The following is a 14,674-nucleotide window of genomic DNA, read 5'->3' on the forward strand; positions in this document are numbered from 1 at the left end:
AGTGTTGGAGCATCCACAACTTCTGGAGAAGTTGTTCCCCTGATTATTTGTTCTAACCATCAGGAAATTCCTCCTTAATTCCAGGTTGCTTCTCTCCTTGATGAGTTTCCACCCATTGCTTCTTGTCCTGCCTTTAGGTGCTTTGCAGAATAGCTTGACTGCCTCTTCTTTGGGGCATCCCCTGAGATATTGGAAGGCTGCTATTCTGTATCCCCTAGTCCTTCTCTTCATCAAACTAGACATACCCAGTTCCAGCAACCGTTCTTTGTATATTTTAGCCTCCAGCCCACTAATCATCCACTGTGTCCAGTGTAACAATCATTCTTGCCCTGGCTTTGCAATAGGATGCCATTATCATAACGAGCTCAGCATCTGGATCCACCACCCCAAAACATAAGACCAGTTGTTGGGGAGCAAGAATAAATCTGTGCTTTAACCTCATGTTCTGCTGAAGGATTTTCTTCTGGCATGAAGTTGACTATGGAGAACTAAATAGTAGGTTGCTCCATGTTAGGTTTAATCCAGCTCCTATTTCCCTTGGAGGCTTCCTTCCTGTTCAATCTGAGGTCAGGTGGACTCCACAGAACCTCTCACCTGCGTTATGTAGCGCAAACTGGATTCAGCCATGCCGTGGAGGGATCGGCTGTTGACGGGGCTGTTTCCAGGCTGTTGGTCGGAAGAGTCGTGCAGCATCTCCCGCACAGAGCCAGAGTTTAAGTCCACGTGGAAATCTGCTGAGATCTTGCAACAGTTTTTCAGATCAAAGAGAGCCAGGCTGAGGAAGAACGGCTCCACCTGGGAACACAAAATAAGATCCTGAGGTTGACATTCATTGGATGTTCTACAGAAGGGAACGTTGGACTTTAAAGGGAAAAAATGGGTTGCTCTGAACTTTGGAAAACACTCCTGAGAACACCAAGGCAGGGTTGACCAGACTCAAATGATCCTACTTTGAACACATGATGTGAAGACCCAGCTCGGTGGAGAAGGCTGTTATGCTGGGAACGGTGGAAGGAAAGAGAAGAAGAAAGACCAGCAACAAGATGGAGGGACTGAGTTGCAACAGTGATGAGTGCATTGGAAGACCTGAAGGACCAAGTTGGGGCCAGATCACCTGGGTGAAAATCTACCTATGTGGTTGTTAAGAGTCAACAATGACTTGTGGGCATATAGTCAATTGAAGTGCCGAAGTGGGACTGCCCGGAAGGGGGCATCTTCTAGAAGACTGGTGGCTTCCACGTGCTGGTTGGCCACTAGGAGAACATCTGGACAAGATAGCCTGATCCAGCAGGAGGTGACTTATGTTCTTATGACACGTTGTAAGGATCAGGAAACTGTTTAGGAGGGAGGAAATAAAGATGTGGGGAAGAAAAACGTAACAAGGTGGGGGGGGGCCTACATTGGAAAGGGGGTCCTTGGAGCTGTCATTCAGCTGGGCCAGGAGGTTGAAGGTCAGGCTGTGGCAGTTCACCAGGAAGCGTGGCCGGCTCCTTTCCTCAAAGGGTTGGATGTCTACCTCTAGTCCAGAGAAATCGAGCCTCTAGAAGAGAAAAAGGGCGAAGGATTATTTTCCCACCTGGATCAGGTGCAGACAGGTAGAAGAAAACCTTTGCAATGTTAATGTTTGGAAAGGAACGGCAGATGGCACATCTTTCAGAAATATCTTCCCTTCCTTCCTTCCCTTCCCTCCCTCTCTCTCTCCCTCCTTCCCTCTGCTTCTCCTTCCTTCCTTCTTTCTTTTTCTTTCCTTTTCCTTCCTTCCTTTCCTTCCTCCCTGCTCCTGCTTCTCTCCTTCCTTCTCTCTCTCCCTCCCTCTACTTCTTCCTTCTTTCCTTTTCCTCCCTTCCTCTTTACTTCTGCATCTCTCCTTCCTTCTGATTCTCCTTCCTTCTCTCCTTCCTTTTCCTCCCTCCCTCCTGCTTCTCTCCTTCCTTCCTTCCCTACCTGTCAGCCATGCTTTCCCCCCAATCTAAGCCCCTCCATCCCCGAAAGGGTTACCTGCACTTCTGGATCAAAAGAGAAGAGGTTCTGCCTGCCTTCGCTGCGGCTGAGTTTGCTGAGCTGCTCCGTTTCTCGGCCATACTGGAAGAGAAGAAACGCGAGGCCGAGATCGATGGAAACTGGGGGAAGCAAAATACTCAGGCACAGAGCAAAGAAGGGAGCGAAAACTTTGACAGAGAGAAGCTGGGAAGGAGGGGAGGCTGCACCTGTGTGGCGGGACCCCCCAAGCCCACCAGGTTACCTTCATCAGCTCTGGATGCAGGCTCCTCCCTAAGCTTTCCAAGATGTTCTCCAACTTTCCGTGGCCGCTGGACTCTTCATCTGCAAAGTCACAAAAAGCAGATGTGGCAGAGGTACCTGGCTAGAAGATGGTTTCCTCTGGAAGACCTGGGGGGCTGGGATGGAGGGCGGGGAAGCCGGCCAGGAAAGCCGGGCGGGGAAGCCGGCCAGGAAAGCCGGCCAGGAATTTCACATCCCGCCAGCAGGGCCATGAATCCAGCCGCTCACAGATGCCACAGGGTGGCCTGGCTTTTTTCCCCCTTCAGTTTCGCCCTTCTCTGTTCTGGGAACTGCTTTGGATGCAGCCCAGCAGCACAAGCCCCAAAGAGGCTCTGTGTGTGTGTGTGTGCGAGAGAGAGAACTGATGCCGAAGCAAACCACTTTAAGAGGGGAAACTCTGCAGTTTTTGGCACGGTGACTCTGCTGAACTTGAAGGGATCTTGAGAAAAGCTTGTCTTAAGAAAGCCACGGAGGTGAGGGGGTGAAAATAGAACGTGTGTACAAACAGTATCAGATCTGAAGCAGCAACAGTGCTTGGATCCACCAGGAGATCCACCCACCACCATTTTCCTTCCTACTGTGTGGCTGTGATTATGTCAAGACCTGCCTCCACCCACCACCATCTCCCTTCTCTTCTTGTGTGTGTGCGTGTGTGTGTGTGTGTGTGGTTGCGTCAAGAGCCGCCTCCATCGCAGGTCCTCACCAGGCAGGAACTCGGCCGCCTCCTTCTTCTCCGGCCCCAGGCCCTCCGTGTTGGCCTGGATGACCTTCCGCAGAGTGGCCAGCCAGTCCCCCATCTCCGACTCTGTTTCTGCGGCCAAGTAGTGGCTGTACTTATCCAGCATCTTGAGCTCAAAGGCGTTTCGGCGCATCTTGGGGCACTGGGGGGAGAAAGGCAGGACACCAGAGGTGGGATTCAGCCGGTTTGGACTGGTTTTGCAGAACCGGTAGCGGGAATTTTGAGTAGTCCGGAGAACTGGCCAATCCCACTTCTGACTGGCCTCACCCCCATCTATTCTCTGCCTCTGCCCATGTGTGTGCATCTCCCCCATCCCCCACCCGCCGCACCAGATACCCGACAATCAGCTGTTGGGTGGTGGCGGGTGCGCGCATGCGCAGTTTACTTGATCTGGGGTGATGGTGACTTCTGGCACGTGTGCCATAGGTTTGCCATCACGGGTATAGTGCAATATTGGAAACGGTATCCTGCGATCCCACATAAAGAATGATCGATCGGTAGGAAAACAGGGTGGGGAATTTTCCTGCAGACTTTTAGGGGGGATTTTCCCAGGGTCTCTGGTCCGTGGGATTTAAAATTATGAGTTTGGGGGTCCCTGAGGTCCAAAAGGTTGGTGACCCCGATCTACACGATACTGGTTCATAAAACCAGCTGAGTGTTTTCCAGTATTTTGTTTTCTTGCTTTCCTTTGCTTGAACTTTGGTTGAACATTATTTCCCAGTAACCGGGGAGAAATAAATTGACTGACACGAGACAGACAGACAGACAGACAGACAGACAGACAGAGACAGACAGTAGATCCATACCAGATCCTCTCTAGCATGAATCTGCCTCTGGCCTTACAAATTCTCTAGCAAAACCTTTTGCAAGTCCTTACCTGCACAACATCTATGCAAGAATCCAGGAAGATGCATCCTTTGGATTCCTTGGAAATCTTCTCATCTTTGTAGGAATTGAGGATGTAAGAGCCGTCTGGAAGTTGGGTCAGGTAGAAGTACCTTCTCTTGAACACCTGAGAAGAAGGAGAAGGAGAAGGAGAAGGAGAAGGAGAGGAGGAGGAGGAGGAGGAGGAGGAGCTCACTGTAGGAAAGCTCCATTCTGCTCATTTCTACTCGAGATACAGTTCCAAAATCTTGAATGTCAGGCGAAGTAAAAGTACATCAAAACAAGCAATTGTGGCATTTTCTATACAGGGGGTATAGAAGCAAAACAGCCACAGCTGAGATATAGTTTCTGTGGCATTCTCAATCTGGTCTACAGACCGTCCATGACCTGCGTTCTGTGCCTCTAACTTCATCCCTTCTCAAGCAGCTTGATTCCTCCAGGAATCGTGGAGGCCTTTTTTCCACCCAGAACAAACCTAGTTCCTTTAGAACCCATTTCTCTCTTTTCTCTGCAAAACGGAACCCAAGTGCTCCCATCTTACTTTCATGGTCACCGTGATGGTACTGTTGACATTGGCCTTGTACAGCCAGCCTTGCCGGATCACCCCACCTTTTTGGGAGCAGAGGGAGGAAGCGTCCTGGAAGACGGAAGAGACAAAATTAATGCAAGGAAAAGGGACCAAGTGGTATAGCTCAATGAAAGTTCCCCCCACAAATGTCTTTAGGAGTGGCCATGTTGGTGTTAGCTGGATGCAGCCGATACTAAAATACACCATTTCCCCCTTGACCCTGGTCTTCCCCCCACCCCCCTGGATGTATGTTCTCCAATGGGACACCTCCATAGCCAAGAGTCATCAATCAGGCTCTCCAGGAATATTCCTGCTTTGGGCTGCCAGGGCGATTATCTAGGCACTTAAGGAATGCACTGTCCCTTTTTCTGGCAGCTAAAAAGACCAAAGGAGTCTCTTTTCAGTTGACAGCAGCCTTTGTGCTGCATTGTGTCTCTTTATGGCACCCGGTGGGAACTCGTGCTGCACCCGGTGGGAATCTCTAGCGCATCCTCTCACCTCGTCTTTATCAAAGTCTTCATCAGTTTCAAAGACGTGGCTTGGAACCTTCTCTGGCCTGAAGGATTTGCTGGAGGAAGAACAACAGGTTTTACTCAAGTTACACCATAATTAAAAAAAAAAGATACTAATAATTAACAAACGAAAGGGTCCCTGAAGGCTACTCTTGAGGCCAACTCACTCACAGGGTATCACAATTCTGAGGGATCCTGCCCAAGGATTCCTCCCCTAGCCTCAGTTGTTGGGTGGTCCACATTATATTATATTAAACCCTTCATTGTTTAATTAAACCGCTCGGATTCTCAGAGGCCGAGGCGAAACACACAGGTTTGGCCCTGCAAAAGGCGGCGTTGTAAGATCCCAATGTTCCCGCCTGCACATGCAAGAAACACACACACACACACACACACACACACACACACCCCGGAGGAAGAAAGGCTCACCACGGTAGCATTCGGAAATCACCCGAATATTCGTCGTATTTGTAGTTCACCACATGCCAGTCTGAGCTGTAGGCTTTAATGCACTGAAAAGAAAATTAAACCCCAGCATTAATTGCATCCGTGCAAACAGGAGCAGCAGCGAAACTGAGCCCAAGGGGAACCACAGAATGCAAATTCCCTGAGGAGCAGCTAGGAAATTAGATGCATGAAGACGGGTGTGTGTGTGTGTGTATGTGTGTGTGTGTGTGTAAAGGGGGGGCTTTGGCATTCTCCATCTCTGGGGGAGGAGAGGCAGCTGCCTTGGATTCCCCAGACGCAGACTGAGATGGTGGGGGCATTGAGCTGGAAGGCTTGGCCAAGGTCTATAACAAGGGTCCCCAAACTTTAAATTGCCACAAGACTTGTGGACTTCAACTCCCACAATTCTCCTCAGCCAGCAGAGCTTGCTCTCTTGTAGTCCCTTCCTCTGCAATCTCTCTCCACTTTAGGTGAAGAGAAAAAAGAAACAGGCAGGGCTGGCTGGGGAATCCCACCAGTCTTAAAGCGGCCAAGTTTGGAGACCTCTGGTCTATAACCTGGCTTATCATGGGTCCCAGGCTTACAACAGTTTATTTAGTGACTGAAGTTACAACGGCACTGAAAACAGTAACCTAGGACCGTTTTTCACACTTAATGACCGTTGCAGCATCCCACTGGTCATGTGATCAGAATTCGGACACTTGACCACTGGCTCTTGTTTATAACGGTCGCAGGGTCCCAAGAGCCCTTTGCTGACGAGCCAAGTCCACAGGGAAGCCAGATTCACTTAACAACCATGTGACTCACTTAACGACTGGGGCAAGAAAGGTTGTAAAATGGGGGGAATCTCACTTAGCAAGCGTCTTGCAACAGAAATGTTGGCCTCAATTGTCATCGTAAGTCGGAGACCCCCCTGTACCCTCTGGGGGCTCACAGGAATGATGTGAGAGTCTGGATCCCTCCCTTGGGGGCAGGAATGCCTATTTATGGACCGGATTTCCTCCCCCTCCCCTGGCCTTTGAATACTCACGTCTACTAAGTGGGGCAGATTATAAGAGTCACTTAAAACGGTAAAAAGGACAGGAGGCCTTTAAAAGTAGCACCGGAAAGATGATCATGATCATAAAAATGCCGCCACGCAGCCTAACCGTGGTCCTTTGGCTTTGCTTTTGCCCTCCAGAGTTAAGCACGGAAGGGGGTGTTTGAAGAAACGAAGCGCGTGACTTGCTTCCTCTTCTGAAGACGCTGAAGTGTGGAAGCTGCCCTGCCAAAGCCGGGGCTTCCTCTTAGAGAGACTGACTACAACTCCCATCATCCTTCTCTAGCCAGGATGGCTGGGAGTCGATGGGAGATTTCAAGCATCCCTTCAGAGGGCTGAGGAGTGCAGAGAACCACACAGGAAATGAACAGGACTCTAAAATGTACAGGAAGGGCTGTGGCTGAAAAAGCTTTGTTATTGCTCTGGTCTCCTCTCCAACAATTACGTGGAGAAGGGAAAACTCTCCACCTCATCCACAAATTAGAGACGAACCTGCTGATTTCGTGTTATTTATTCACCCGATTTAGCTACTACCGACCACCTCACTTTCAGAGAGACTCTCTCTGTCCCAAGGCCAGCGGTGCTTCTTCCCCCCCTTCTGGCCATGACCAATGGCCCAATCTATGCCCCCTCCCCCAAAGGGATGCAGTGGCTCAGGGGCTAAGACCCTGAGCTTGTCGATTGGCAGTTTGGCGGTTCGAATCCCTAGCACCGTGTAACGGAGTGAGCTACCTTTGCTCCTGCCAACCTAGTAGCTCGAAAGCATGTAAAAAAAAAAAAATGCAAGTAGAAAAATAGGGACCCCGTTGGTGGGAAGGGAAGAGCATTCCATGCGCCTTTGGCATTTAGTCATGCCGGCCACACGACCACGGAGGCTTTGTAATGGAGATGAGCGCTGCCCACTAGAGCCGGAAACGACTAGCACGGATGTGTGAGGAAAACATTTACCTTTACCTTTATGCCCCCTCCCCAAGAAAGGAGTGGGGGGTCTCACCTCTTGGACAAAGAGACTCTGGGCCTTCTTCAAAGCATCTTCTGGCACTGAGGAATGGACCGTTCTCCTCTGGCAATGGATAACCGAGAGCTGGAAGGAAAGTTGGTTGATGATGCCAGAATGACTGAAGCCCCACTGGGTGGAAGGAAAGTTGGGGAGAGGTCTTCCCTTCCTGCTTGAGCTGGATTCCCCCCCCCCCGAAGCATCTAACTATCGAAGGCTTGGAAGGAGGGCAGATCCAGCTTCTGAACTTTAGGTTTTGACTGGACGGGACCTCCTTGGAGGTGGTCCCATCAGCACACCTTATAACGAAATGTGTCAACTCGTAAATCATTCCTATGCCTGCTCCCGAGTTGACATTTGAAGGAGGGAAAGGCCTGATGGAGCAGTGGGGCACATTCCATGCTTATCTTGTGGAGACTGTAGCCTAGGCTATGGGATCTTCTGCCCGTGAAAACCTTTCATTGGAGAGCATGATGGATGACATCCAGCCCCTGAACATGTTCTTGGTTGGAGAATCTGATATATGACACACCCGGGGGGGGGGAGAGAAACAGGGTCACAGGTGACTGTCAATCTGGTATGCCAGAGTCAGCTTCATATAGGTTAATGCCAGCATGTTGCTCCTAATAAATCTTTTGAATTCTTTTGAAGCTTGGCTCGAGGCTCATGATTTAATTAGGGCAATCGAGGGAGCCCTGACAAAAGGCTGTTGAAAAACAATCTCTGCCCTCCTGAGGTTCATCTGTGGGATCCTTCTCAGCCGGTATCTCCACGGCCAAATATGGCACCAAACATGGTCCCAGAACAACCATGTGTCTCCTGGCCCATTTCTTTGGTGTGGGAGGCAAGGTGACAAGATCACAGCCTGATAGGGGAAAAGGATTGGGAATACCAGCCTGACACCCCACAGCGATGGGGAACAACTCACGGAGACATCTTCCATGGGAAACATGAGCAGGTCCCGGAAGGGATCGCTGTAGATCTGCGCTTTCCGCTGGCTGATCACATTCTCATAGTCCAAAGGCTGGCTCACCTTCGTTTTTTCCTGATGGGATACAGGGAAGACCACATGCCTTGTTAGCACCAACGCCGTGAGAGGAGAAACCAGAAGGAGAACAGGCCCAAAACTAAGAGAGGAAATATGGGCTGCTCCCAAAGGCCACCATGGATCATGGGTTGCCATCTTGGTCTGACGGAGCAGGTCCCCAGTCACCTCACCTGATGTGGGAGATGGGAGTTGTAGTCCAAACCTTGGGCCAGGGGGCTACAACGGTGGCTACATTTTCTTTAACGCGATGCCATGAAGCCCCTTTGCGTCTACACCAAATAAATACACATACCGCCTATAATTGCCCTGCCTCCACCCGCTTTCTTTCCTTCCCTGGTTTCGGCAACTGGATCTTGCTTAGGGCAGAGAGTTGTGCCCTGCTTTCTCTTTTCTGCAAAGTGCCAGGCGCTCTGATTAATCCGTGTTAAACCAACAAAGTGGCACAGCAGTACTAATACGCCCTGGTGCCTACAATTAAAATAATCTCCTATGAAAAGGGAGCCAGTTTCTTTGGGCTGAGGGTTTTGATGAAACCTTTGCCACCTGTGTGGCCCCCCTTCTGCCTATTCCCTTCTTGGACGAAACACGATGCTTGGATAATAAATTTGTCCCAAAGCAGTGGATTTGCCCATTCCGTGCCACCCACGAGCCAATCCTCTTTCCCTGTTTTTGGGCAGGTGCCAATGCCCTGGCTGCTGTCCACCCTGGCAAAAGAACAGGGCTGACCATGAGATAAACACGCGCTATTCTAGACAGAAGGTCTTATTTGTATTTTGCAGTAAAAATCAAAGGAAAAATCAAAGGAAAATACCTAAGAAGGGTGGAAGATAACTTGCCCCCAAAACACCCTTTTCCAGCTGGGAGATTTTTGAGAGTCTAGACCGGTGTTTTTTAATCTTGGCAACTTTGAGAGATGTGGACTTCAACTCCCAGAATTCCACAGCCAACAGCTGGCTGGCAGGTGGCTGGGGAATTCTGGGAGCTGAAGTCCACCTTTCTTAAAGTTGCCAAGGTTGAGAAACGCTGGCCCCACCACTGCCAGTTAGAATAGCTACCGGTGAAGTTCAAGGTCATCCATTCAGCATCCAAGGAATGAAAGCAACCAGATCCCTGTGGATCTGAGCAGTAATCCTTGACGGATGACGATTAGGCAGGTGTTTCGAAAAGGCTCCATCCAGGGAGGGTTTCACGGACCCTTTCACAGCAAGGATTTTGGGGCTCGCCCTGGAGAACTCTCAGCCTGCAGAGAGACATCTGCCAGAGGTGCCTGCTTTCCATTCTCCCCACAGCTCCTTGGAAGCCTTCAGGCCAGGACATTGTTTGTCTAAACCAGGGGGTCCCCAAACTTGGCCACTTTAAGACAAGTCTTAAAGTGGCCAAGTTTGGAGACCTCTGGTCTAAACTTGTGTCTTTTAACCTCGCCAACTTTAAGATGGATGGATTTCAACTCGGATTAAAGTGGGCAAGGCTGCATAGCACTACATGGAAGTAATCATGATTTTTCTAACCTCCATTTCTCTTACTCATGACTGCAAGAAAAATGAAGCGGAAATGCTTCAGGAAGTGGCCAGTGTCAAAACATTTTCTGTGCCACCAGGAACGTGTTTCAAAACTGCAGCTCCTCGGGTTTTTCGGCTACAGCTTTGCCTTCATCTGAAGCCCTGGGCCTGCCTTTGTCTCCATCACAATATCTCTTCCGAGAGCACCGGCACCAAAAGGTATTTGCAGTGGCCGAAACCAAAAGCTTTCCAGCAGCCACTTAGTTCCTACTGGCTGGGGCATGATCTGGCGGATCCAACTGCAGACTTCTGGGACAACAATGCTTTTTACTGGTCCATAAATGCAATTTTTTTTTCCTTTAAGGAAAGGAAGTTAGCTCATCCGTGTGGATCTGGAGAGGACACCTTCCATTTAATTCTGCAGTGCTGCGAAGGCTCATCAGTGGCCATTAAGGTGAAATAAATAAATAAATAAATAAATAAAGGAATCTCCTTAATTGGCCCTTGTGCTATTATGGGAATCAACCTGCCTTTCCCCTTGCATCAAAAGGGGCATCCATCAAAACTCTAAGTGGGGCTTCAGCACCTGAAAAAATTACTGCTCCTTTTGGATGCAAGCTTTAAAACAAAACAAAAGAGGCTGCACAGAGAAGTCTTACTTCCATATTCTGCAAAGCTGCTTGAGCTCTGGGGGGAAAAAGTAGTAGAAATGCAACGTAGAAATAATACAGATATGCATAAACAGGGAGGCCCTTTTAGCAGCCCCAACTATTCTGCATAAAGAGGATGCAACTCGGGTTCCTGAGGAGGGCTCAACTAAGTATCTTTCGCTCTGGTTTAATCCTTGCTATCCTCAAAAAACATTTTTCATGAAGCAGCCTGAAAGGGCAGTTGCCCAAAACAGGTCGATTTCTGTCTCACTTGGGGATTTGGGGCTCAATTGTGCTTGTAAGTCGGGAAGTACCCCTGGAGTGAACTTAGCTGCTCTCTACATGAGATGAGGTCCCACCAGTGCAGGGGGTTCTAACCTGGGCAACTTTAAGACTTGTGGGACTTCAACTCCCAGAGTCGAAGTCCACCAGTCTTAAAGTTGCCCAGGTTGGAGACCCCTGCACCAGTGGGCTTCTAAAGTGTGGGTCAAAAGAATGGCAGCCAGGAAACAGCCACTGCCTTCTCCCCCCAAATCTTGGCTGGGTCGGTCTCCAGAGCCCCTCCAAACTGAGACAATTGGCAGGACCCCAAAAAACCAACTTCTTAAATCATCAGCTGCATCCCACGAATTCCGTTTCAGTTTGGTCTAAATTCACAACTTGTTTTGCCATCCCTGTTCAGAACAATTATCGTCTCCCTTCCAAGAACATCAAAGGAGATTTCACCCCAAAGTCATCATGCAGAGCTCAGACACGATCCCCTCTTCCTCCTCCTCCCCACAGCCCTCCCCAGACTTCAATTAAAGCAGAGAGGGAGCAGACTGAAATTAAAGCCATTAGCAGACAATGGATCTCTCTCTCTCTCTCTCTCTCTCCTCTCCCCCCCCCCAGAAGCAGGCTGGGGAAGGATCTGCTTCTTAATAAGACGTTATGGGTCACAGCCAAGATAGGAGGGATCGGGAGCAGCTCTGTAAACAGAGAGTCTTGGAGAGCAAGCAGGCAGGGCAACAACCCTTTCTTCGAAATGGGAGGTGGGAAAGGTGACCTCAAGCCTAAAAAAATAAAAATAAAAAGAGGCTCTTTTATGCTGGAAACCCCAGCAAAGTTTTGATCCTCTGCTCCCGTCTCCAGGGACAGCGTTGTGCAAGGGAGGAAAGCTTTTCACCGAAAGGGCCAATTCCAGGTCAGAAGAGAAAGTTGGAAAGGGATATTCAGGAAGGGCACCGAGCCAGAGAAAGAGAGTCATGGAACGGAAACGTGGGTGTTTTCTTCCTGTTCTAGAAGTACGGTAGTGTCAGAAAATGTACTCATTATTTCTGATTTATACAGCTGCCCCGAAAAAAAGGACACAAAGCCATCTTAAAACACATAAAACCAGGTAAAAAAAGCTAGCAATAAACCCACAGCTGAATATCTACATTCCACATGACTATTGTATAAGCTTGATTACACATGCAGGTCCTTGAAACTCTGTCCATCTCCGTGTGTGTGTGTGTGTTGTGTTGTGTGTGAGCTCATCCTGTTAACTGTGGCTAATACAACAGTCCCAGCATTTGTTTCAAACCCTGCCACATCTGTTTCACAAGAGGTTGTGGGAAAGCAAGACAAACTGCACCCCACATAGGATCACTCTCCCGAATCCCTCCACAAACAAAACAATGCTTCCCTCCAGCTGCTGGTTATTTCCAAAGGACTCCAAAGCCCATCATTTAAGGCGGAGAAAAGGACCTCCCATATCATTCTGGGCTGGGGAATTCTGGGAGCTGAACTCTGTACAATGCTTAAAGTTGCCAGTTTTGAAAGGCAAAGTTTTAGGCTGCTTTGATTTGATTTCAACCGACCGGCATACATTCTAAAGGACCCCATTTCAGTCAGAAGCATTTTCTGTCGCATGGGTGCATGCAAGCAAGATCCCTCTCTTCATTTGCGTTGCTTCTAGTTTTTTAAATAAACAATGTTGGAAACCCCTCCCCCCTCTTAGGGTTGTGCTAGGCAGCTCATCTAAAAATACTTGATTCTGTTTGGAAAAGTTGCCCCAAGACAGACTTATCGATTACAACTCATAAGCAGGTAGCTTGCTTGCTTGTTTGGCCATGTTCTTGGCGAGAGTCATCCGTTGTTTTCAAATGATTTTATCAGAAGTGGGGTGGGGGGAGAATGACCAAGCACAAGATCAAAGAAGCACCATCTGACCCCCCAGGTCAAGTTTGCAAGCGGCTGCCCCATCTAGACAAGAGCTGGGTTGAAACCTACATTCGGCTTTTGGCTGAAATCCCATTCAACGAAGCCCCAAGTAATGCAAGCATCCTTCCAAAGGAGTTTCCTTTCATAGCATCTGCTGGGCGCCCCAGGGGCATGTTACCATCTGCCTCTCAGGCTCCTCGGAGCTGAGCCAGGCCCCGACGCTGCCGGAGGGAGATGCGACACGCTCTCTGCACATGGACGAAGGCCCTGTGGCCCTGGATGTGCAGGATGGGAAAAGCGGGCCCTTTCGGAGGAGAAAAACTGGGGGGCGGGGAGGGAATGCCCAATCCTTGCAGCCACCCCTGCTCAGAGCAGCAGCTCTATCTTCTTCCCCGGTTCTTCTGGCAAAGGAAAACCGCCCCCTTGGCCACCTCTAGAAAGTGCCAAATTCTGCTTTGGAGGTTTTGGCCAAAAGAACCTGCCCGCCCATCATCAGTCAGCGCTTCAGAAGACGGTCGTGGTGATGCCAGCGCCGCCAAAAACCAACCCCCGGGCCAGCTGTGGGCTACGTTCTCCACTTCCTGCCTGGCAGAGGCTGCAAGAGGACGCGGGAGCCTTGTGACTGGGCCTCCCCTGGCAGCCCTGCCGGCTCGGCTCTTGAGGCCCCTCCAGGGGTTTGGGTTTAATTGGGTCTGTGTGGGGTTGGGGGCTGCCTGCCTCCCCTCCCCAAACCTGCCACGTGTCAGTGAGGAGCGGATGTCCTTCTGGGGCCCAGATGGTGGCCAGGGCGAGGGGGGAGGTGGAGGGGAAGCATGGAGGAAGTTGGGCATCCTTGGGAGGACTGGCCACACCAGCTGAGCCTGGGCCCTTCCTTGGCCCTTTTCCCCACTGGAAGGAGGAAGCTGGGGGTGGAGGGGTGGGGTGGTGGAAGGTCTTCAAAGCAGCACCAGGGGCTGCAGGTAGGAGTGAAGGGGAAAAAGGGGGGTTGAATTAGCAGGTGCATGACAAGAGGAGAGACCATCCCCCCATCGAGTGGGAGTCCAGGGTGCTGGATCCGCCCAGCTGGATCGATGGCCTCCGGGTGGGCTTGCCTCGAGATGGCCAACAGCTTCCAGGAAGCGTGTGTGTGTGTGTGTGGGGGGCTTTCCAGATCCCTCTGGCTCTTGGATGCTCAGCCCCACCGACGCCCAGGCAGGGGTCCAACAGCCCGGATCCGGAGATGGAGCCCGGTGGGCGGAGGCGCCTCGGGGACGGAGGGAGCCCGGCGGGGTCTTAGAAAACGTCGCGGGGAGGGGCGGGGGGAGAGCTGCCTGGGGGGTTGAGCTTTCCCACCCGCAGCCGCCCGACAAGGGTGGGGGGTCCTCGGGCATCCGCGGCGGGCCAAAGGCGGCGCTGCCCCTCCCTCCCTCCCTCCCTCCTTCCCGGCTGCGGCGCCTTCTCGGCAGCCGCGTCTCCCCCAGCCTCGGTCGGGGGACGTCCAGGGAGCGGCGGCTCTCCTCCCCGCCCGGCCCCGCCTCACCTGCGCCGGGGAGCTCCGCACCGCCTCGGAGACGCTGTGCCGCAGCTCGGCCGCCGTGCCGGGCTTGCTCAGCCGCTTGGTGAACTTGCGCACCTCCGCCGCGGCCATGGCCGGGCAGCCCGCGGGACAAAGGCAGAGCCGGGCGGGGCGCGGCGGCGGCGGCGGCTGCTGCGGCTGCGGCTGCGGGCGGAGGGCTCCGAGCGCCCCTGCCTGCCTGCCTGCCTGGCCCGCCTCGCCCGGCCGCTGCCCCGCGCGCGCCGCTCTCCCTCCTCCGCCCCGCTTGGCGGCTGTGGGCTCCGCGGGGCGG

General features: G+C 51.4%; 1 protein-coding gene across 5 annotated transcripts in view; it reads right to left on the reverse strand.

Annotated features, from left to right (window-relative positions):
* Window positions 1–14,659, reverse strand: part of DOCK11 (dedicator of cytokinesis 11) — a 57,539-nt gene extending 42,880 nt beyond the window's left edge. For 3 of the 5 annotated variants that reach the window (XM_087972254.1, XM_087972256.1, XM_087972257.1), the window contains exons 1-12: window positions 14,368–14,656; window positions 8,396–8,512; window positions 7,465–7,554; window positions 5,414–5,496; window positions 4,971–5,040; window positions 4,446–4,541; window positions 3,897–4,031; window positions 2,984–3,161; window positions 2,243–2,322; window positions 1,999–2,082; window positions 1,400–1,540; window positions 595–795 (exon numbers count right to left, since the gene is read on the reverse strand). In XM_087972254.1, the coding sequence (XP_087828380.1) occupies window positions 595–795; window positions 1,400–1,540; window positions 1,999–2,082; window positions 2,243–2,322; window positions 2,984–3,161; window positions 3,897–4,031; window positions 4,446–4,541; window positions 4,971–5,040; window positions 5,414–5,496; window positions 7,465–7,554; window positions 8,396–8,512; window positions 14,368–14,475 (1,383 nt within the window). In that variant the 5' untranslated portion in view covers window positions 14,476–14,656. Of the gene's footprint in view, window positions 1–594; window positions 796–1,399; window positions 1,541–1,998; window positions 2,083–2,242; window positions 2,323–2,983; window positions 3,162–3,896; window positions 4,032–4,445; window positions 4,542–4,970; window positions 5,041–5,413; window positions 5,497–7,464; window positions 7,555–8,395; window positions 8,513–14,367 lie in introns of all 5 variants that reach the window. The other 2 variants (XM_087972253.1, XM_087972255.1) reach the window with 2 other exon arrangements.
* Between the last annotated feature and the right edge of the window lie 15 nt (window positions 14,660–14,674).

The sequence above is a fragment of the Notechis scutatus genome, chromosome 10 (genome assembly GCF_049901735.1).
Source record: "Notechis scutatus isolate UNSWTSFEM ecotype Mainland chromosome 10, rNotScu1.2, whole genome shotgun sequence".
NCBI lineage: Eukaryota > Metazoa > Chordata > Lepidosauria > Squamata > Elapidae > Notechis > Notechis scutatus.